This window comes from Mauremys reevesii, linkage group 9, assembly GCF_016161935.1.
Source record: "Mauremys reevesii isolate NIE-2019 linkage group 9, ASM1616193v1, whole genome shotgun sequence".
Lineage (NCBI taxonomy): Eukaryota > Metazoa > Chordata > Testudines > Geoemydidae > Mauremys > Mauremys reevesii.
In genome coordinates, this window is record NC_052631.1 from 24,280,194 (window position 1) to 24,305,213 (window position 25,020).

At 41.8% G+C, this 25,020-nt stretch overlaps 1 protein-coding gene and 1 pseudogene across 1 annotated transcript in view; both read right to left on the reverse strand.

The window, feature by feature from the left end:
* MME (membrane metalloendopeptidase) overlaps positions 1–4,598 on the reverse strand; it is a 66,930-nt gene extending 62,332 nt beyond the window's left edge. Inside the window, exon 1 of the mRNA XM_039487277.1 lies at positions 4,418–4,598. Coding sequence (XP_039343211.1) covers positions 4,418–4,449 — 32 coding nt within the window. The 5' untranslated portion in view covers positions 4,450–4,598. The remainder of the gene's footprint in view (positions 1–4,417) is intronic.
* Positions 4,599–18,659: 14,061 nt separating this feature from the next.
* LOC120372724 lies at positions 18,660–18,760 on the reverse strand (annotated as a pseudogene).
* Between the last annotated feature and the right edge of the window lie 6,260 nt (positions 18,761–25,020).

Here is a 25,020-nt window from a genome sequence, read left to right on the forward strand (position 1 = left end):
AGAAGGGTGAACACTGAGAACTAATTTCCTTTCTGAGCTGCACAGCAAATGGTCCCAACCACCCATCAGTAAGAGGAGGAGGCTGTGCAGCCTATAGTTAAGTAGGAAGCCTATTAAAGGAATAAAAAGGAACATAAGTTTTTAGACTGAGCAGAAAGGCAGAGAAGCATCCAATGAAGGCAAGAAAAGGGCTCATTCAAAAAGTTATCAGAACAGAGATACCCCATTTTCTTCCAGTGTAAATCTAAATGCAAAGTAATAACCACCCTACTCTAATCTTTTCTAGAGACTCATTAATTAAAACGTCTCAATTTCAACCTTTCATGCATTAGTCTTTCATTCCTGCCACTTCAGTTATTACAGCAAGCCATCTGCTTCCAGGACTATCCATCTTTCTGCTGCCTTAAAATCACCCTTTACACAGTCATAATTCCAACCCTTCAACCCATTATCCTTCTTACAAATGGTGATGGCAGATAAGTCATTTAAAAACATTTTAAAATGAGTCTAATTATGTGAGGGTAGTAGGTTTCCCCCAACCGCCTGATATTTAAAGTACAGTAAAGTTCCAGAAGTAGAGGGAAATTGGAGTGGTCTGAAATAAAATGAGCCTCACCGTTTCATTTTTCAAAATGTTCTGAGGTGAACAAAAGAAGTGCCAATACTTTGCAGAAGGAGGAAGGAGGGAAAGTAACATTAAAATCTGTTCAAAGGGGACTAAAATGCCTGAGTCTGCATCCCTTATTTGTCCTGTTGTTTTTAGAGCCCCTAGTTTGGAGGGGGTGGGGGGAGAGAAGATATTACAAGCTAGCCCATATGGGGCTAATCAGTTGTATAATCTGTGGATCAAATTCTGAAGTTCTTCCTCAGTCTTTATTCAGGCAAGAATCCCATATAAATGTATCCTGTTTAAGAGGTGAGTGACCAGGTAACAGTTTGGGCTCAATGGGCCTCTTCTTCAGCTAGTGTCAATTTGCACAGCTCCCTTTACTTCAGTAGGGCAACGCCCATTTTCACCAGTTGAGGGTCTGGCCAGTGCAGTAAAGGGTACTAATATGAAAGGATCATAGAATCATAGAATATCAGGGTTGGAAGGGACCTCAGGAGGTCATCGAGTCCAACCCCCTGCTCAAAGCAGGACTGATCCCCAACTAAATCAATACACTTGTCTGCGTATCCACTAAGACACAATAGCTAAGAAGACTTCAGAACTATATTCTCTAATCTTTTTATGTACTGCCTTTTTTAGAGATAACAAAAAGGTCATTCCATTCATGGAAATATTAAATATATTTATTAGATATTCCTCTACTGCCATGATGAGCCAAAGAAATGACAATATAATGCTTTAACTCATGTGATGTTCTCTCAAAATATTTGTGTGCACGATCAGATTCCTTACTGTAATTCAGTTTGCTCATTTGTTCATGTTATTTAAAAAACAAACAAAGAAAAAAAACCCAGAAACAAGTTCTCTCTAAATTTTAAAATAGTTAATAATAGTTTATAATCCCAGGCATTTTGGTGTTATAATAAATGGTCGGACCTCTCAAATTGTACTCATGTAAGTAACACTTACTCCACTGAGTAGTCATATTGGTTTCAGTGAGAATAACCACAGGAGTAAGGGTTCGTAGGATCAGGCACTATGTTGTAACTTTAATGGGATCTCAGGTTACTCCCTGATAACTTTCTGTACTTCTAACAGATGACTACTAAGTTGAAGCTGATACATTAAAAAGTGGTAATTTGGTATTCAAAGAGAATACAGCATGCCACTTACAGAATCAGAGACTGGGAATAGTATTAATAGAATGTCTCTGGCTTGAAACATACAGGTTTCTGTGCCAGCTATTTGTCTAAGGGAGCTCTGATGGCAGTCCTTCATACTAATGACATGATCTCTTCAAAAGACGAGGTTAAAGAAATCTGCTTCTCCTGAAACTTTACTTCCAGGTACTTTCCCCACCCCCCAGCCCCATGCATCACAAGTCATTATCCACATTGTTCAGCCATCTAACTGCTGCATCATTGAGAGTAGTAAGGTGTTGCAGTCCACCATCCAGTCTTCTAATTGTGCACTCCACCACGTTTGATTGTCTGCGTCACTGCTCTGCAGTCACACTGTGAAGACTGGGCTAAGCCAAATTTTTGCATTGTGGGACCCACTATGTCCATTCTAGTTAGTAGCCTATTAAGCCTAGTTCAGGGTATGCATCCTAGATTGTAAACTAGGGCTTCTGAAGTTTATTGGCATGCCTGTTTCTCTATCCCAGAGTTGCTGCCACTCCATAAAGTCATAGCTGCTGGCCCTGATATGTTGTTTATTTGAGATAGGCACTGGATCGGCAGCACTGGACATGAATGCACGAATGGCCACCTCAAAAGGATATTGCAAAGTCAGTTGTGGAAAGTCATCAGGAACTACAGGGGTATGTGTTTTCTTCTGAGTTGCTTATTTGCATGTATTGGAACCATTGTCAGGCGTTGTGTGCAGCAGGTGGTTTCATCTATCCTATCCCGCATGCAGTTTTAAGGGTGATGGCATCTCATCAAAGTTTTGGGGGAGCTATGTGAGCCAACAAATATAAATTAGATGTTAATGTGTGGCTAAGGCAGCCACTAATGATACGGTGACTGTGTTCAGCTCCAAATCAATGAGATGCTGGGCCATCTTTTGCCCCACACTGCTGCACTGTATTCCTCTGAAGCGAACACCAGTGCCAGAACTGAGGTTTTATAGAATATTTGCCTCTGCTTCCCAGGAGGTTCCTGCTGACTTTTGGATCAACACAGTGTAGGAGATAATCTTTTTCTTTGTGTTCTACATGGGACCATTAAGATAGACTAAAGTCCAATTTGACTCCTAAATTAGTGGCAACTAGCTAAAAAGGGAGTGAACAATCCTCAACAGAGACTGGTAAGCAGTAGATTGGTTATAATAGGTGAACAGTTGGGCTGTTTTGAGGGAACTCTTGGTAAACCCAGGAGGGGGAAATAGTTGAGCTATTGTGGGGGTATTTAACTTCTGTTTTCAGGGTAACAAGTGGAGTCTAAGACAGTGGCCACAATCTTCCATCTAAATGATCGCCTGGCCAATCTGTTCTCCTCAGGTACGGGTCTCCAGGGTGTCTAAGGAATTTCTAGAGGATATGGATACATACATTTGCTTGTGTCAAATGATTGACACAAGCAGTGTTCCAAAACAAAGCACCCTTTATTGGTGCAAACACAAATAACACAAATCCCTAACACAATAACAACCTAACAACACCCCTTATTGATGCTATAAAGTGCAAATCCCTCACAACAAGCTAGAGAGCACCCCAAACTCCATTACCATACAGTTTGAAGTGATACTAAATGGCTGTGCCTTGCTTCAGATGGCCAGTCTTCCACAGGTTGCTGACAGCTGCTGGTAACAGTCTTTCAATGTCTTTCACATTAAGTTTAATCTCTCATTGGATCCTTCTCTGGTTTCTGCTCCAACTTCTACATGCACTCTCAGACTCTGTCTCTCTGCACAGTCTCTACACTCCTTGCACCTTCTCTTCTGCTATCTGTATCTCTGACACTCTCTTTATATACTATGCTGACAGGCTTGATAGACAGTTGTTTTGCTTACTTTTGCTAATATTTTCCTGTCAGAGTTCTACAGAGCACATACCACATCACAATATTTTTTAATGTACACAACTTCATGATCAACAACTGCCTCACCTCTGCTTTTGCTGCCAATTTCTCTCCTGCCAATTTCAGTGCTAAGTGACCTACAGCTTTCATCTAATGTGACTCTTGCTCACCCATGGAGTGACTCTTGCTCATTCAAAATAGATGCTAGAGATATAAGATGGAGTCTGGGGACTTCAAAATGACAAAGGTAAGTGGCCAGAGCATTTGTGTCTTGGCAGAGTAACCCTTCAATATTGTGTATGTAACCCTTCTGCCCACCTGAGTTGGCAGCAACAGGGGTCAGGTTCAGTATCTAGGGGTTCTGTTTCAATAACACAATGCAAAACCAGCTTGAGCCCCCACCCAGAGACCTGGGACAATTACATACCACTCCCCAGGTGCCTCTGAGAGGCAATACTTCCCCTCTCGCAAGCACGAAGTCCGAGTGTAGCAAAATCCTTTTAATAAAGGAGGGAAACAATGTGGCATTATGTTGGGGAAACACCACAAACACAGTTCATAACACAAACCATGAGTAAAAGACCCACCCTCAAGTACATTTGGCAGTATCCTTTTCCCCTCAGGGTCTTAAGTCCAGCAACCCAAAAATCACCCAAAAGTCCAACAACCCAAAAGTCTCTGTCCCTGGTCAGTGCAGCCCCAGAGTTCAAAAGTTTATCTGCAGAGTTTTACCTCCCAGCCTGGGGGGAGAAGGGGGACACAGCAGTGTTAAGGGGCACCTTACATGGTCCAAGGCCAACTGCCTCGCCTCTCCATGGGGTTCTGCTGCAGCCTTCACAGCGAGCCACTACGCCAGCCGCTCCACTCCACCAGCCATCCTGTAAGCTGCTCCAGCCATTCTGTAAACTGCTCCACTCCACCAGCTGCTCCGCTAGCTGTTCCGTGAGCCACTCCAGCTGTCCCACAAACTGCTCTGCTCCGCCAGCTGCTCAGCAACATATCTTCAGCCCCACCCCCACCACTCAGTAATTTTAGCTCTTCAGTGATTGCAGCTTGTAGTAGGGGAGCCTCAGTGCAGGTGCACCATTGGCCCAAAGTGCATTCAGCTCAGCAGTCTGTAACTAGACTCCTAATGGGATTTAAATTAGCTCTGATATTCCACAGTAGAGAGAGGAGGAGGTGCAATTGGTACTTCAGGCCCTCAAAAGGGGCCCATATCATCAGATACAAATGTCCATCCCCAGCCTCTCTCAATTCACTGGGTTTTGGAACCCATGTCCCTTATCTAGCGAGTGCTACTTAGTTGAGGGCGAGTCCCTCTGTCATAAAACAGTTCCATTGTCCTTGATTCACATAGTCCAGGTAACAACACTTTATTCTTCCTGCCCCAATAACAGAGAAACTGGGGGTCCCACAGCAGCCAAAGTGACCATTTGGGGTGGACTCATGCTAGGCAGAGTGGGTGTGCCTATGCAAACAAGATCAGCCCCTGAAGTTCTTTTCCACAACTCAGCACAATTCACCACCAGATGTCAGGGTAGAGCTCATCCTGACTCTGCTTACATGTAGAATGTTATCCACATCAGTGGGATGGATGTGATCAGTATATACATACTAATTAGCTTAGGTGTTGGTAGTTTCTAAGTATGTATGTTGAAAAGGAGAGGAGCTAGAATGGATCGTTGTGGAAGTCTATAACAGAGATGCCTAAGGCAACAGACTTTGTCTCCTGCTTGCAAGATGAAGCATCAATTCATTATGATTTCCATGATGAACCGTACCATGGGCTTGCAGTCTGGAACAACTTGGGGGTCAGACAGTGTTATATGTATCCTATATGTTATATGTATGCAGACAGTGTTATATGAAGCTAACATGGATGGAACCAACTTTCTTGCCCTTCTCAAAGGCATCTTCAATGTCTTGTATTAAGCAAATGACTTGATCTTAGGCACACCATCCTCATTTGAAGGCAGTTGTGGTTTGATAACCTCATTGATGGACATCAGAATCTGTCTCTCCATAAGCTTGCATAGGCACAAAGGAGAAGAATGGTTTGATAGCTCTTGGGATCTGCCACCAGTTTTTCTGGTTTCAGAATGGGTACAATTTTTGCCCTGCACCAGATTTTTGAAATGCAGTTGTCCTGGAAACATAGGATGAAAAACCAAAGCAGCCAGATTTTGGCTGTCAGGCTTCTGTGAAGTAGGAACTCTATATGGATATAATCCAGGCCTTTCCTGTTTTCATAAGCTTTATGGCCAGGTCCAGCTCTTTGTCTGAAAAAGGCGCCATCAGGTTTGAATCTGCACTCAGAGCCTGCCACCTCTTTGTAACCTCAGCTTTGATCACACAGATGAAAGGTTTATCCAAGTTCAGTGTACGGCTGGGTTGTGATAGAATTTGTGGAGACTGGAAACTCCATTTTGCTGAGTCTGGAATCTCCAGAATGTCTTTTGATGGTCTGCTAGGCTTTCTGGCTAGAATGAGTAATGTCCATCTTTGTGACTGTTTCTCTCCATCTATTGCACCTACTTTGATCCAGCAGTTGAATGAGCTCCCTGTTCTTATTAACAACTTTACATTTATTATCAGCAGATTGAATTCCTGTTAGACCTTAATTGCATCTGACAACCACTCAGGGATATACCGTCAGCGATAGCCTCTAGGGATTGATGTCTTTGCAGCTAGCTGAACTAATTCACAGAAAATTTGTTAGGAATCATTTATATTGGTTGGCTATATCAAATCCAACTCAGCCAGTTCACTGAAAGACCTCCCATAAGCTTTCCAAAAATTTCACTGGGCTTTCTGTAAGCTGTTTCTTATTGATATCCACAGACCCAGGTGATCAAAGTTGGCTGATGTTGAGACTTTGGCAAAGCTTCAAGCACCTTCTGCTTTATGGCAGCAGTTGCCCAGAAGATCATAGAATCTCAGGGTTGGAAGGGACCTCAGATAATGTTGGGTGAAGAGCCTGTTGTCCATTTGCTACTATGAAAGCTTAATATTTGCTTTGGTTTGTAGAGGAGTTGTAGGTCAGCGATTAATGCCCACTCCATTAGAATCTCTCCATCTCCATTGCTGTCAGGGTATCCCCAATTGACATGGTAGGAATTGAAGTCGCCACAGTAGATGGAAGCATCTGGAAAGCTGACATGAGATAATGCTGAGAAAAGTTGATATGTTGCCTTTGAAAGCTGGTCATTTTGATGAGATCTAATGTCCACCCTTAATATATAAATTATATTACAAAACACGACATTAAAAGAACATTAGGTTGAAAAGTCAAGCTTTTGAAAGTTAGGAAAGGCCAGAATTAGGGTTGCCTGGACTACCTCCTCTCAGGTCCTGCATGCAGTGCCAGAGCGATCCACATCAGCCAGAAACAGCTATTGCAAGGAAAGTCCTGCTCAGCCCTTGCATTCCCAAGAGGGAGCATGCTCAGTGCAGATGGAATCTTCAGAGAATGTAACTGCTAATCTCCAACAAATCTCTATTGAGCATGAGCAAACAGATTTTTCAGAGGCTTATAGCTTGTCCAAATGTGTGGCAATTTTCATGGAGACTGCACAACCCTGGCACCATGTCAACTCCTCCCACCCACCACTGGCCAAATTACAAGTCTTTGCTCTAAAGTATGGAGGTAATAGAAATTCTCAACAAAACAGTTGTAAGAAATTTTAACATGGGAAAAACAACATATATTTCCTAACTTTGTTCTGAGAAATTGCTGAACTAGTTTAGCTGAAATTTGAATGAAATAAAATAAAGTCAGCCTGATGCAGCCACCTGGCATGGAAAATTTCAGCTGAAATGATTAAAGTTGGGCAAAGTTATAAACTACTGAAAATAGGGTCTTCTAATGGAAATTGTGAAGCAACTATAGGCATTGCTGGCTGTGCTGCCTATAGTAATAAAAATTTCCCGCACTCAGGTAGCATTTCCCACTTGAACCTCTCAAAACATTTTGTGAATTTTAATAAATTAATCTTCTCAGTGAGGTACGTTATTATTATTACAATATTATCTCAATTTTACAGATTTGGAAACTGAGACACAGACAGGTTAGATTACCTGTCTAGGGTCACACAGCAAGTGAGTGGGAATTGAATTTTCATCTCCTGACTTTCCATCTCCTGTTTTTTATCTACTAAACCATACTTCCTAAATTATCACTCTCCACACCCAAATTTAGGGGCACAATTTCTCAGTAAGAAGCTGTCAGCTCAGTCAGATACTTCTTCCTTGCTGTACCCAGCACTGCAGCTTGTTTTGATTGAGGTTGATTTATTTATTTATTTCTAGAATTTTTGTCTTCTTTCCCAGACTTAAATTCAACTCCTGGCTAGCAATGTGGCATTCTCCTATAATATTATATAACTGTAATGTCTCCTCTACTGTATCTAAACAAGTCTGTGGCCTGACTATTTTGCTTTGTAAATTATTCATTTAAGAAGATGGTTTCCTCCAATTGACTCAGTGTAGAGTAAAGCAAGGCAGGTTTAACATTGTCTATTTTGGTATGAGGGCCTTGATTTAAACTGTCAACTTCCTCATGCTTCAGCAGCTTAGGAATCATCCAGGAGGTTGACGGACCAGATGATAGTTGCTGTAAAACAGATTGTGAATTCATGGCTCCAGGTTCATCATATACAAGATTCAGAATTCCTTTCTTTGTGTTTCATATGATTGCAGACTAATTGGATTATAATCCCTGGATTCCAAAGGGATCACAGCTCACAAAAGGTTTGTTAGAATTTCTAAACGATTCAGATGTTAGTAGTAGAGTACTGTAAACCCCTCTAGGGCTGGCATGAGCAGGTTGATATGTTTTATATCATACCTGATTCAGATGAGTTTGCAATCCTTGACGTTTGAAAAGGTTTGGCTGCAAACACATCTGGTTTGCCGTATGTTTGAATCTCACTGCAAACCCACAGGCAAAGTTTGAGTTAACATGGGTTCACTGGCTCACTGGGACCAGAAACTGGACTAATGACCATGTTGGAAAATATGATCGTAAGTGTTTATTAGAAGACAACACAAAGGCCTTTTCTTTTATGAGAGGGGGGAGCAAATTAACTAGAGATAATAAGTGACACACACACTTTATACATGGGGAAGAGGGGACACCACATTGGATGAGCATAATATAAATGCAGTAAGAAAGAGAGAAGGAGAAAGCAAGCATTTTGGGAGATTGTGGTAATAAGGGCAGTAGGCAGATGGAGTGATAACCTGGGAGGCAGGTGCAGTCTGCTGGTGATCAGATTAGAGTGTGGTCTATCTTTGGGGACCATTTTCCTACAGGAGATACCAATCAGATTGTCACTCACAATCAGTGCTGCAAAGCGGTGAACTGTGGTCTGGAAGGAACATAGGAACTATAGTTATGTGGGAGGATAAATAAATATATGACTATGTTACAAGGGTAGTGTGATTATAACAGTGATCTTGGGGTGACAGAGCAACACTGTGGCTGAGGGAAGACGCATGTATGAGCATCTGCTGGGTAGCCAGAGCAGATAGCTGGAGCTGTAGAAAAGTTGGACCTGGTTGGCACAGGATGTAGTGGCATTAGCTGAACCAGGATTTTGAGTCAGAGAACTTTTCTCTTGCAAAGCTATACAAGTAATACATATAATTAGGCTAAATAATAATAATTTAGTTTTCCACTAACTGATGGAATGAAGGCTAGTAACATACGGGCCTAGACTACTGCCCAAGGCTGAGTTGAAATGTTTATTTTCTCTGACTTTTCTGTCTGATAAGTGACATTAACTTAACCACAGCCTAAGAAACAAAATGATATAGTTTCTGCCTTCCCTTCTTATTGCTCACAGTAGGCACCACTAGTCAAGGACACTGGGGATGTGCTATGTAACTTGTCTCAGTTCAGAACTGAAATGCACAATAGCCTCAAAGTGTCCGTGAACTGGGATAGAGTAAAGAAACTCCTAACCTGCTTTGATAGAGCATTCACAGACTCAAGCAAATTTGTGTGAATCATTGCTAGTTTCTGAATGCAGGCTGGATTTGTGTTAAAGTTCAAACTGAATGTGTTGCATAACTCTGCTTTTTAGTAGGCACTAGTTGGTGAGTTTAAGAAAGAAACCAGACAACTATATATGGAGATATACCTATCTCATAGAACTGGAAAGGACCCTGAAAGGTCATTGAGTCCAGCCCCCTGCCTTCACTAGCAGGATCAAGTACTGATTTTGCCCCAGATCCCTAAGTGGCCCCCTCAAGGGTTGATCTCACAATGCTAGGTTTAGCAGGCCAATGCTCAAACCACTGAGCTATCCCTCCATGCTCTGCCCCCCCCCCCCAATCAAGTGAGGGAGATTACAGTGAGGATGGGCCCTCCTACTTTTAGAATGGGAGTTGAGGGATCTGGGCATGAATCACTGGAAATATTTTAGATATACAGTAGTTCTGTCCGGGGTAATTTGGGATTATAACTCTTCTTGGGGGTTGATTTTTAGAGATTGTGAAGTGTGATATGCAGTCAGAGGGAATGGCAAATCCATGAAATGAGACTTTATTCAAGTGTGTAAACTGCAGACTTCATCAGCTCCTTGCATGCTGTATGCTGACTTAATGTCTGCAAATTCAATTATTCAGGGAATCAGGGAAACATTTCACGAGATTATCCAGATCAGTGAAAAGCAATTCCAGGTCACATTTACTATGTACCTATTCAACATGAAAATCAGTTGATAATAAAACATAAAAGAATCAGTTCCATCTTGATCTTAGTTCCATTTAGGGTGACCAGACAGCAAGTGTGAAAAATCGGGACAGGGGGTTGGAGGTAATAGGAGTCTATATAAGAAAAAGACCCCAAAATTGGGACTTTCCCTATAAAATTGGGACATCTGGTCACCCTAGTTCCACTAACCTAGTTGAGAAGGAAAAAGTTGATGTTTCCAAAGGCATTTTCTACTGAGGAGTTACAGTACTGCCTGGTAAATGAAGCTAAAATTGTGTATAATGAAAAAAACTGCTTGTTAAGGGAACATTATTTCTGCAAAATGCTAGAATTAAGTTCTAGAAGGTACCTTAACTCAGGCACGGAGGACTTGCATGGTTAGACTTTATAATGTGCAGCATCGCATGGTATATGTTTGAATGAGGAGAGTAGTTTTATGTGATTTTTCATTAATATTTTTGGTTTAGCTGCTTGGTATTCACAGGCATGTACTTAGTATTTTTCTGTGCCTGTACTGTGGTATTATACATTGTTTGTATGAAAAATTAACAGCACTTCAATATTGTATTTGACCTTGGTTTGAACTGTTTTCTTTTGTTTTATTATCACTACCTTTTAAACTTTAATATTTGCCTGTACACTAGCAAACCTGGAGCAATGGCAGTATCTTTTTTTGTTAACAGTTTCTGGCATATGAACATTGCAGGGAGGGAGGGAGATTGTTGTGAACTCTCTTTTATAGTAACTGGCTTTTAAATGCTTATCTGCTGTATACTAGCTTAGAGATACATGCAGTGCTTCACTTTGTGTTTACAGTGCTTGGCATATTAAAGTTAGAGTCATAGCATTTAAGGCCAGATCACATAACTTCACCTGCTGTATATCACAGGCCACAAACACCAACCCCCACACTAAACCCAACAAACAAAACGAGACCAATGTATTACAGTCTACAGGAGACTAAACTATTATGTTCACAGGGAGGGAATAGGAGGGATCGGGCTGCATCAGTGCCCAAGGCCCCCACAATGGCAGGGTAATTATTAAATGAGATATGCCCAGATAATCCTCACAAGTGACCGACACCCACATGGTGCATATGAAGAGAAATCCCTCCCCCAAGATTACTGCCAATCTGACTAGGAGGAAAATTCTTTTCCGAACCCATATATGATGATCATATGCATTTGTTCCTTCCTAGTTATGCAATGGTTGACTGAATTTTTATATTGTCTTCCTGCTCCTCTCCTCCTTGCAATCAGAGACCACTGTTATTTTGCATTTGGATTCTATTCTTAACTGAAAGCTATGAGATAATCTATTTAAATTATAATTTAGCTGTCTTGAAAGATTGTGTGTGTATATTTTCCCTCATGTTTTCTTTTGGGTGGGTAATACTTTCCTTTTCATGCAATCTGTACATTTCAAAGTCAAAAATTCCTCTTTGGTATTTTTACTGCATATAAATTGTACTCCTCATTTCTATAGCTCCTAATCCCTGTGAATTCTCTAAATTTAGTAAATATTGTGTTCACTTTTTGTAATGCTTAGCACTTTTCAAGGCCTAGCAATTTTAAGTGCTCAGAGCTGCATGCCACATATAGGCAGGATGTGCCTCTTTCTCTGACCATTAACTCTCTCTAGGGGCAGATCTGCTTCTGCTTGCTACATCTTGAATCAGACAGTCCGACTACCAATGAAAATCAACAAAATTTGGGGGCGATAATAAGCTACCCTATTGCTGCCTTCTTAAATGGTGCACCTGGAAAAATGCCTTTTATTTTTTTTAACACAGGGATGTGGCAATAATTCATTTGGGCTATAATGTTGTAGAAAAGAAGTACTTTCTTGTGCTGCATTGGATGGCTGAATAACTGAATTCAAAGAACAAGCTCAGCAAATTCAGTTTGGCTCAAAATAAAGTCTGGCACAAGTACATTCTGCACTTTATTACACCAAAATAACTGGTTTGGGGAATAGCGGAAATGTAGTGGACATAAATATGTGGACTTCAGCAAGGCTTTTGATACAGTCCCACATGACATTCTGGTAAGTAAGCTGGAGAAATGTGGGCTTGGTGGAACTACCATTCAGTGGATACATAATTGGTTAAACAACTGCGAACAAAGAATAACTATTAATGGAATGATGTCAGATTGGAGAGAGGTCTCAAGTGGGGTTCCACGGGGATCTGTTCTTGGTACGGAGTTGATTAATGTCTTTATTAATGACCTGGATGTAGGGATAGAGAGCAAACTGATCAAACTGGCAGATGACACAAAACTAGAGGGAATTGCCAACACATTGGATGATAGAGGCAAGATTCAGAGAAAAGATTCCTGATGAATTGAAGAATTGAGCTATAGACAACAAAATGAAATTACACAAAGACAAATGTCAGGTGCTACACTTAGGGAAGAAAAAACAAATACAAAAATACAGAATGGGGGATAACTGGCTTGGCAGCAGCACTGCTGAGAAGGATCTGGGAGTTGTGGTGGATCACAACCTCGAAATGAGTAAGCAATGTGATGCTGTTGCAAAAAAAGCAAATGCTATTTTAGGTTGCATTAACAGAAGCATAGTGTGCAAGTCACAGGAAGTGATAGTACTGCTCTTCTCGGCACTGGTTAGGCCTCAGTACTGTGTCCAGATTTGGTCACCACCATATGGAAAGGATGTAGAAAGACTGGAAAGGATCCATATGAGCCACATGAGCAAAGGCTGAAGGAACTGGGTATGTTTAGTTTGGAAAAGAGACGACTGAGGGGGGACATGATAGCAGTCTTCCAATACTTTAAAGGCTGCCATAAAAAGATGGAGAAAAGATGGAGGCTGCCACAGAAGGCAGGACAAGAGGAAATGGGTTCAAACTACCGTGTAGTAGATTTAATCTAAATTTCAAGAAACTCTTCCTAACTGTAAGAACAGTTTCCCCAGTTGTGAAAAGGAACTTAGGTGGTAACCATTTCTCTCCACAACTCTACATTCCCTCTTCTAAGTAGGGCACAGAGAACCCCAATAGTAGCTTACTTTTATCCCTCAATCCCCATACCTGAGAAAGGAATGAATAAGTCCAGCAAAGACAGTAGGAGGCCAATGGCATCTCCTTCCTCTACCTAACAACTATATCATGAGACAAGGGCAGGAAAATCCCCTGGCTTCCCATTCCTCCAACCTGAAACCCAAGTTGGGAAAATCAGCAGCTCATTTCTCTTCTTCCGATCTCCTGTTGGACAGAGGTTGGGAAAACTTGGGGGCTAGGTGCTGCAGGGTTCTACCAGTTATAAGTACGACTTTTGGGGGAGAGGATGGGTCTCTTTACAGCGCCCCCTGCCCTTCCCTCTCTCTCTTCCACTGCACCTAATCACAGGAGGTAAATATACTGATAAGCTGGCTGTTTCTACTAAAATGGGCAGCAGTGAAATAGTTAACATTAGCTTTTAAATTGTAATCACTGAGTTTCAGCACTAACACCAGGTGAGATTAACGGAAAAGTTTATCTCTCGTATTGTGTTTTTAGGGACTCAGTACGCAGCAGCAGAGGCTCATATTTGAAGCTCATATTTGACTAAAAGAGCCAGGAACTTAGGCCAAAAATTTCAAATGTCTGAAGTTAGGCAGTTAAATCCCCTACCTGAGGACCTAAGCAAGTGGCTGGATTTTTAGAGCGGTAGGTCAGACCACTTAGGCCTGCACCTTGAAAGTCAATGGGAGCTTTGCCATGGACTTCAAAGAAGGTAGGATCAAGCCCTTATTTAGATGCTTCGCTATGCATTTGGTTGTCTATTTTTAGGCACTGTATGCATATTTTGGCCTTTAAGGTTTTTTTAAGAAACTGCAGAAACTAATGTGGACTGTTCAGAATGGCCATTCTTTCCCTCTCCCCAGATCTATTGCTGGAAGTAATGTAAGAAACATGATTTGGATTTGATTACGTGAGAATTCTCACTGTGGTCTGACAGCCAGGACACCCAAAGGGACAAGGATTTCCTTTCTCTTTTTTTCCATTTTTCTACAGGCTTTATGCTGTGCAACATTCTCCCAAATGGCTGCACTTATGTGAAAGCATCCAAGTACCAGCTGATGCAGGCAACATCAGAAACATATATCACGGGATCAAGAAAGTCTTGGGTCCAACTTCAAAGAAGACAGTCCCATTGAAATCAACAACAGGGAAACTATCAACAACCACATCAAGCAGATGGATTGCTGGGTAGAACTCTACTCTGAGCTTTACTCTAATGAAAATATTGCTACGGACGCAGTCATCAACACCATCATAAGTCAGCCTGTTATGAACCAACTCGATGATGAACTGAATGTTGAGGAGCTTAGCCTTGCCATAGATGGCCTCCCCAATAGAAAGGCCCCTGGAAAAGACTGCATACTGTCCAAAGTCATAAAATGTGTAATACCTATTCTACTGCAACATCTTCATGAATTGCTCTGCTTGTGCTGGAAAGAAGTACCACAAGAAATAAGAGACACCAACATCATCTCTCTCTATAAAAACAAGGGTGACGAGCGACTGTAACAACTATCATGGCATTTCCTTTCTTAGTATTATGGGAAAAGCCTTTGCCCGAGTTGTCCTGAACAGACTTCAGAACCCTGTAGACAGAATCTATCCTAATTACAATGCGGCTTCAGAGCTGAAAGGTCTATCATCAATATGATCTTATCGCTGAGACAACTACAAGAGAAATGCAGAGAACAAAAAAAGCCCCTCTATATAGCCTCTGTCAGCCTTGCAAAGGCTTTTGACTTTCTCAGTAGAAGTGAACTATTCTCGCTTCTAGAAAAGATTGGATGTCCCCCCAAGCTCTTAAGCATGATTCAATCCTTCCATGAAAACATGTACGGCACAGTCCAATATGATGGCTCAGTGTCTGAGACTTTCCAGAGTCGTAGTGGAGTTAAGTTAGGTTGTGTACTTTCCCCAACTCTGTTTGGGATCTTCTTCTCCCTGCTACTGAAACAAGCTTTTGGTTCCTCAACTGAAGGAATCTACTTGCACACAAGATCTGATGGAAAGCTGTTCAATCTTGCAAGACTCAGATCTAAAACCAAGACTTGGGAGGCCCTTATCCAAACCACCTCTTCGCTGACGATGCAGCAGTGACAACCCACACAGAAACCCATTTCCAAAACCTTATGGACAGTTTTTTCCAAAGCCTGCCAAGACTTCAGGCTTACTATAAGCCTAAAAAAAGATGAACATAATGAGCCAAGGAGTTGAGGAAGCACCCTCCATCAAGATCAACAACTATGAGCTTGAAGTGGTGAACAAGTTCACATATCTGGGGTACACTATTGCAGTCAACCTTTCGTTGAAATAGAACTCAGCCTCTGCATTGGAACAATATCTAGACTGAACAAGAGGGTATGGCAAAACAACAAACTGACAGAACACACAAAGATCTGTGTGTATCATGAATGTGTTATCAGCACACTTTTGTATGGGAGCGAGACATGGACCTTGTACTCTCATCAGGAAAAGAGGCTCAACAGCTTTCATATGTGTTGCCTTCATTTAATCTTTGGAATCTCCTGGCGGGACAGAGTCACCAACACTGAGGTGCTCAAACAGGCCAGCATACCCAGCATGCAAACACTGCTCAAACAGAGACACCTCCGCTGGCTTGGGCATGTGTGCCAAATGAATGACAGGCCCATCCCAAAGGGCACTGTCTACGGCAAATTGATATCTGGAAAAAGACCCAAAGGACATCCAAAATTGCATTTCAAGGATGTGTGCAAGCGAGACCTCAAAGAAATGGACATGGATGTGGACAAATGGGAAGATCACACTCAAGACTGAAGCCTTTGGAAACAAGAGCTTAACAAAGGTCTCTGGAGTGCCGAGAGGAAGCTGTCCAGCTAAGCAGAGGAGAAAAGAGAAGGCAGAAGGCAGAGCCCAAAGGGTCGAAACATCACCTTTAAATGTGACGGATGCAGCAGAAATTGTCTCTCTTGAGTGGGTCTCTTCAGCCATGTTTGTAGCTGCCATAAAACCAACTGAGTAAATTCTTTACCTCTTGGGGACACATATCCATGGTCTCTCAAGAGTGACGGATGCCTACTAATTATGCTGTGCAAGCCTTGTATTTTGTCATCTGGGATAAAAAGACCCAAAAAAGACACTTAAATAATGGGTTTTGCTCAAATTATCTCATTGTGCAGGGACATAGAGCCAGCTAATCTGTGACATGGAACTAGACCTTGTTTTTCTTTCAGGCTATTTGCTTACATCATTGGGAAGGGGAAATGAGACTACAATATAAGTTTTAAACACAGTGTGAAGGATGTGGGTTGAAACTCTATAGTTGCATTGATTTGTTGCTGCAGTGGATGAAGTGCTGTGGTTTGTAATTTTGTAAGGTTGTGAAATATTTGTCCAGTGCTCTAGATGTTACTTTGAAACAATTTATATATTTTTTTCTTCCTATGTTTAGACCAGATTCTGCCCCCATTACTTACATCAAGCAGTGCCTTGCTTCCTGAGTAATACCATTGATTACAATGGTACTCAACAGGAGTAAGACTGGCACAGTGTAGCCCTTTGTATTTAGCACATATATAAGTGTACAATCCATCTTCCATCCATGGCTCGTTGTATTATAACAAGGAAAACTGTACCCAGTATTCTTAGATTCTGTATAAGGCTATGTCTACACTTATCACAGCATGTACAATACATACATGCTCTCCAGCAGGAGTATATATAGCAATATATACAGTGAGGCACTGCTTATGCCAGTAGAGTAATGAGACGACAGATCCTTAGGGTCCTGCACAGTCCTCTGCATGCAGAGAAAGGCTCTGACAGGGGAGGCAGCAAAGCATTGGTAACTATTCTTTGAGTAGGGTCTTTCAAACTTTGACAATCTGCCCCTCTTTGCAGCAGTCAGTAAGAAAAATCTGTCTTTTTTTCCCCTCTTCTCAATTTCTGTCATATATCTCATTTTCTTTTAAAGATTAATATTCAGAGCATATTATATACATGAATTTACTGCAGTTATGCATCCATACTACTGAACTACTACACTATCCCTTATAATGGGTTAGATCCTGATCCTTAGACAGTGATCAACTTCTTTTGAATTACCAAAATCATAACTCACACTCTGTGTTTATTTTTGTTTTCACTGAGATCCGTGTTAGATTATCCTGATATATATAATCTATCACTATTACTATCTTTATTAGAAGCCATTCTGTAAACTCTACTAAGTAGGACAATTAAATCTGTACTGTAGATTCCAAAGTGTTTTTAACAATAAGTTGGAAAGATAGTTTGTAAATACAAGTGGCTAATAATTTGATTACACCAGAATAATTTAGGAGTATTTCTAGTAATGTGAATGATTTACTTTAGATTTATTTTCATAAAATCATAAGGTTAGAAGGGACCGCAAGAGTTATCTAGTCTAACCCCCTGCCAAGATTCAGGATTTGTTGTGTCTAAACTATCTAAACTGTCTAAACTATTCAAGACAGATAGCTATCCAGCCTCCTTTTGCAAACCTCCAGGAAAGGAGCTTCCATTATGCCCCTAGGCAGTCTGTTACATTGTGTGGGCTCTGATGGTGGCAGCATACTTTCCTGTCCTATCTCTTTTCTCCACTTCCTATGTGGACACCCAACTGAAGTGAGAATTAGGGATGGCTGAACCTTGTGGAGTTTGAGATTTGGCAAACTGCTTGAAGTACTCTTTCAGGTTAGCAGAGTTCACAAAACTTGCTCTACTACAGAGGTGGGCAAACTATGGCCTGCGGGCCACATCCGGCCCGCTGGACCGGCCTGCCTGGCCCCTGAGCTCCCGGCTGGGGAGGCTAGCCCCTGGCCTTGCCCCCGCTGTCCCCTCCCCCACAGCAGGGGGCGGTTGGATGGGGTGGAGGTTCTTGGGGGTGGATGGGGTGGGAGTTGGATAAGCGTGGGAGTCCCAGGGGGGCCTTTCAGGGGCCGGGGGTGTGGATGGGATCAGGGGAAGGGGAACGGGGGGTTGGATAGGGGGTGGGGTCCTGGGGGCAGTTATGGGCGTGGGGTCCCGGGAGGGGGCGGTTAGGGGACAAGGAGCAGGGGTGGGTTGGACGGGTCAGGGATTCTGAGGGGGGTAGTCAGGGGGCGGGAAGTGGGAGGGGTCAGATATGGGGCAGGGGCCAGGCTGTTTGGGGAGGCACAGCCTTCCCTACCCAGCCCTCCACACAGTTTTGCAATCCCAGTGTGGCCCTCGGGCCAAAAAGTTTGCCCACCCCTGGCCTAGTATATGAACCTTTTATTTCTGTAATTTAAATCCTTTAAAAAATAAAAGGAATGCTTTGCAAATATTCATGTCATGCTTGTGCAGAGGCCATGCTAATTGTATCTGCATTGTTCCAGCATCTTTATGGTGCCAATCAAGCAGGGTTATTTCCTAAGGGTGATTCAATTTAAAAAAGTTAATCTAACTGAAAGAGAGCCTGTGCAATGTATGAAAGCAAGCTAGAATCCCTCCCTCCACTCCCACATAAAGATACGATATGACAAATGGGTACTCACTGTTGTAGATTGTTCATTTTGTAATTAGAATTTTTTCACTCCCAACCCCCAGACTTTCAGGGGGGTTCAACCTTACCCTTGTGTTTTCAGTCTGCCCACTCTCTGCTCCAATTTCCACTTTGTTCTTACCCTCTCTTCTTCCCTTTTTGACAGCATCTCCAAAGTACAAAGTGAACCAAATATTGTTCAAGGTTAAACCAAACCCTTGAACTCACAATGTTTAAATAGGTTTGTAATTAGCCCACCCACCCCTACTGAGAAAAGGACAGCCTTGGAATTTGCCTGGATTTTCAGGGGGATTTAGTAGTCTGCTTACAGGCCTCTTAAATGCCCCTCAGCTCAGCTGAGCATAAGGCATTCCAAAGACACCACACACTGAGACTAGAGAGGATTTTGAATGAAGCTACCTCAGCCTACATACAAAAGCCTAAAGGAATAAGGAAAATTATTTTTTTAGAAAAATAATTTAAGAAAATAAAAGTGAGAGAGTTTTAAAGTTTTTTTTTTCATCTAAAATGGAAAATAGCATCTTAAAACTTTGTAAAAGTGATAGGGGCCTTTCAAAAATCAACTGGGCAAAACTTTGCTGGTTTGGTTCCAAATGATATGATTTTTCTGTTAGTATTTGAGCTGGCATACAAATAAATATGTGCATGTTAAAAGGTATGCCTGCCAGACACTGCACCTCACACTATCGGTCCACTAAAACACAGTGTTTGTGAACAAGGAATTTCACAAATTCCCTTTTCCCTGGTGACGGTTTGAAATGGGTTTGTTGAACTCAGGAAGAGACCTGCTCCCCAAACCTTCACCTTCCTAGATCCTCAGATGCAAGGTGTCTGTTAAGCATCAAGTTTTATTGCTGTGTTCGTATTATGAAAATAAGAACATATGAATGACCATACTGGTTAAGAACAATGGTCCATCTCACCCAGTTTCTTGTCTTCTGACTGTGGCCAGTTCCAGATGCTTCAGAGGGAATGAACAGAACAGGGCAACTATTGAATGATCCATCCTCAGACGTCCATTCCCAGCTTCTGGCAGTTGGAGGTTTCAAGACACCTGGAACATGGGGTTGTGTCCCTGACCACTCAGCTACTAGCCATTGATGGAACTATGCTCCATTAATTTACCTAATTCTTTTTTTGAATCAAGTTGTACTTTTGACCTTCACAATATCCCCTGGCAACAAGTTCCTGCCCTTAGTTGTCTCTCCTTTCTAAAATGAATAGTCCCCGTCTTTTTAATCTCTCCTTGCATAGTAGCTGCTCCATACCCTGAAACATTTTTGTTGCCCTTCTCTGTACCTTTTCCAATTCTAATTTATATTTTTTGGGATGGGACTACCGGAACTACACGCAGTATTCAAGGTGTGGGTGCAACATGGATTTATATAGTGGCACTTACATATTTTCTGTCTTATTATCTATCCTTTTCTAACGGTTCCTAACATTCTGTTAGCATTTTTGACTGCTGCTGCACATTGAGTGGATGTTTTCAGAGAAATATTCAACAGTGACTCCAAGATCTCGTTAATACCAGTAAAGAGTAATTAGCCCACTCACATTCTTCCTGACTACAAGGGCAGACCTCCACTGTAGCTTTCCTGGCCAGGAAGAGAGTGCAAACCAAGTTCTTTAACTGGGATCTAAGTGAGTAGCCCACTTTTCAGTGCTGCTAGTTGAAAATAGCAGTGTATGTGTGTTAGAATAAAGGGATAGAAGTAGAGCAAATCGTTGTTTTTGAGGCAACATGACATTGCTTTTTCTTCCAGTTTGGGCATGTTCTGATTAGATATGGGCTTGAGCTGTAAAATTTGGCTCCAGAGCCAAACCCAAACTTTCCCAAAGTCCAATGGGGAGTGGGATCTGGGGTTCTGACTTGGGCCTATCTCTAGTTTTATTGTCCAGCCAGACCTTCTTGCCAACATAAGATCTCTCCATTTCGTTCCCACTGAATTCACAGCTCAGCCCTCATAAATGAAATGGAATGGATGTAAATGAATGAGAAATCATTACGTTTTGCTTCAACTACTAGCAGTGCTTCAATCCACCCTGTGCCTGAGTCATCTAAGATGGCTTTGCATCCAAAAAGAGTGTATTTAAGAGCTAATAACTCATCTGTTACAGTGGCCACTCAGTGTCTCCCTCAGCTTCTCCATTACTGGTCTGGTGACATCTGTAGTGCTGAAAGTGAATGCCTAATAGTATTAATATACAGATTTAATGCTCTGTTGTGCCTGATATTGGGGTATACAGGAAAACATTAGGGGTTTTCACTTGGTTTTTGGCCTATGCCTTGGATGTATAATGAGACATGAGGCTGAAGGCATAGATCCAAAATCTGTGCTCATTTACATAGGTAAAACTCCAGAGTTCCTCTATTACCTGCAACTGAAGATATTCCATTGCAGTCCTTAGAGTTATATTGGATTTACACTCACAATCATATAACTGGGAGTATAGTTTGGCCCTTATTTTTTAAATAAGAGTAGTAGCAGCAGCAGCAGAAAATAGTTCATTGTGTCACACTGTGAATTCCCAAAATGTAGCCTGAACTATAAATCTGAAGAGTTTCTGGAAAATAAAATTGCTATTTGAACATCAAGCACACACTGTCCCTTCCTCTTCCTTGACTGAATTAGCTTTTAAAAGGCCAAGAGCTGCTGCAGAGATAACAAGGACTAAAGAATTTACAGCAGGTGGTACCAACTGTGCAAGTATAACTCCAAGCCAAAATAATATGACACCCAGCTGTGTAGAAGCCTTGGGGATCTGAGAGTGACTAGTTAGGCGGAAGTGAGAGTAGAGGATCTGGTCGAGCCCCCGGCCTTCCAGAAGTGTGTTACTATTCTCTCTTACTCTGTGAGATAACCCGGAGGGAATACGATGTTAAAATTAAAATAACCTCCTGGCTAGGCAGCAAGCAGATACAGTCAAGAATACTTGTGGACCAGTTAGAAAATCTCCATCCCTATACACAGAGGAATTGCAGAACAAAGCTATGAAACATTGTGTCAAACAGTGGTGCTCCCAGTATAGTTTGAGAAGTAGAAGTTCATAAATATTATAAAATCATGCCATTCCATACATGATGCTAAAAACAGTCATAAATCAGTATAAAATATGTTACAGGGAGCCAGTAAACTCCTCCTGAGTTTGAATCTGCCTCTGCCACTGATTAGCTATGTGGATTTGAGTAAGTCATAGTGTTATCGTCCAGTGGACAGAAATAGCTGTGAGGAGGTTTCTGCTCTATACTTGGCTCTGCCACTGAATCACAATATAGTCTTGGATATATCACTTAACTGCTCTGTGCTTTGGTTTTCTCATCTGTAAAATGAGTCTGATTGTACTTTTATTGTATCCACCTCTACAAAGCACTTTCAGTTCTATGGGGGAAAACTGCTAAGTGTTAACAGTAAGAAGAAACAATGGTATTTTTATATTATAAAAACCTCTCTGTATTTCAGTTTTTCCTTCTGTAAATTGGGGATTGTAATACTTATCCACCTAGGGCGTGCGAAGATAATTCTCACCTTTTGTGGAACCGTAGAAAATTCACATTTTTAAACCCCAGGAAATAGCTGCTTTATGTGAAAAGTGTGAAATTCACACACATTTTATGTGGATTTTACTGGCAATTGCTGTCAATTTTGTGAAAATTAACACACAGTACTGTGTTGGCCTAAGTTCCTTATATTTTCACAAGCATTTACCTTTCTGCGTGATTAAAATATCGTTATTCTCACCATTTGACATTGGCTCCAATGGGATTACTTGAGAAGGAAGGGCAGGTGAATCAGTGGGATAAAGGGAAATGGATAGACTCTTCCAGATATAGTAGCTGGTTGCATGACAGCCAAAGACTTTACTTTTATCTTGTCTTACAGCATTTTGGGGTGTTTCTCAGAGGACGGTTGTAGAAGTGGGTGCAAGACTATGATTCCAATCTAGTTTCCAATGGCATCAGATATGGGAGCTTGATTCTGCTCTCACGCTGGTTCTATGCCCATGTAACTCTTTTGACTTCAGTGAAGTTGCTCCTGAGGTAAACAAATACTTCTCTCTGATGGTTGCAAAATAATATTGCATATGCCTTAACTACTAAAGAGTTACACTTTATTGTCCTTTTACTATTCCTTATTCCAGGGGTATGCTTTTTCAGTATTGTAACTCTTTCCACAATTTTCAAAGTAGTCTTCTTTCTAGCAACTTTTCTTTTTTTTATTTTTGCATGGGGATATTATGTCTCTCCAGCAGTTCTTTCCTTCTCTGAGTGATCCAAAATGTGTACAGATATTGAAAGCATGTGCTTGAAGATATCCAGTAGAATGCTCACCCTCAGGAAAATCCTACATAAGCTGTGCCAGACAGCTGAGAAACCAAAGCTCGTATGTGAGTTTGTTATTGCACAATGAGCGTACAACATTGTCAGTGATGATAAAACTGGGGGAAGACTTTTAGCGGTATGCCCCATGTTTGTTTAGTCTTTCAGAGCAGATGGTACAGTTGTGCTGAGGGTTGTGTGATCTTGTTATAACCAGAGGTGCACAGTGCAGCTTTCACTTGAAAGTCAATTCCAGTGGTCGAAACAGATACTATGTAGAATGACACCGTAATGAGCTCAGACACTCATAGAGTTGTTTGTCTGTCTGTCTATATAGCTATTTATGCTACATTCAGTCTAAGACCAGATATGTAGGGGAGAGAGCTAGTTTGGACTAAGTTGCCTTTATATTCTTCTTATTCTGGGCCTGTCCTCACTACTTAACCCAACACGGTTCTGAATGAGGTGTATCTATATGGACAACTAACCCGTTCTGCAGATTATTTTCCCATCTCAAACAGCTCGTATCAATCTTTGCTAAATAAAAGCTGGTCACATTATTTGCTGCAAATATTTTTTCAGAGATTTTAGCCCAGAGGCGACATGTGGCGGGAGTCACGTGGAGTCACATGTCCCTACAGGGTGGGAGTTTAGACTCAGAGCAGCTTAGGGGGATGTGCCTTGGAAAGGCACTGACACCTAGTGCTCCTGCCTAGTCCTGCTAGGAGGCACCCGGAGCAGAGAAGAGAAACCAGAATGGCAGCACCGCTCTGCCAGATGGGGTGCAGAGAAACCCACTGAGTCCCATCCCTTCCTCGCCTGGACCTGCAGTTACCTGCTTGACAGCCCGCTCCAGCCTGCACCATGCCTGTAGTGGGAAGGCGATGGAAGCAGTGGGGAAGGAACTCTGAGAGGAGCCAGGGCAAGGTAGTGCTGGCTTGGAGCGGTGTGGGAGGTACAGGGTGAGTGGGAAAGGGCCCTGAGGCAATGCGTGGGGCGGTCACATGTCCCCCAACCTTTAATTGTGCCTCCCACCATCAGGTTGTCTCTGTGTTCTGCTCACAAATTGTCTATGAACATATTACAATTTTCAAAGTTTGTTCTTTGTTCAAACTCGTTTGCTGAATGGTTTATGAATACATGTCAGTTAGTGGATTGTTCACATATTGTTCAAAGTGGTCCTTCAACTTTTGGACTTTGCTGTTCAAGCTGCATGATGAGTCATATGATGTTACTGATTTTTGACTGCCTGGATGCTCCAATATTTATAAACAGCATCTACTTCTATGCAAAATGCATTTTATGCCTTGGTTCACAGATCTTGGCTCCAGGTTTAAATTAACTTTCTATGAGCCTCTCCTCCTGTGAACAAGGCTGGACTGAAACGTAATTCAGAATTCACAAAAATGTTCATAAATACTTCCCCCCACTATTTGCCCAGCTCCAGCTACAATGTATTATGAGTATACCTCCTGGGTGTACCTCCGATAGCTTGACCATCCTTTTGACGTCGGTGGTGATAATCTTTGGGGGGAAACTGAATGATAATGACAATACTTTAGTACTTGCTTTTTCTCTTTTAAGTTAATTGCATGTTTAGTCTGGCTGGTCTATGTGTTAAATTCAAGGTGGGAGAAGGGAAAACAGATGACCTTTTTCTGAGACAGACCATGGATCTATGAGATAAACAGGAGTGAGTTATCTTGTCCACATGTGGTGTAGGATCACATCAAATCAGTATTACTGCTTCTGATATGGTCCGTTTCTAATTGTATGGTATAGTCCTCTAATTATTC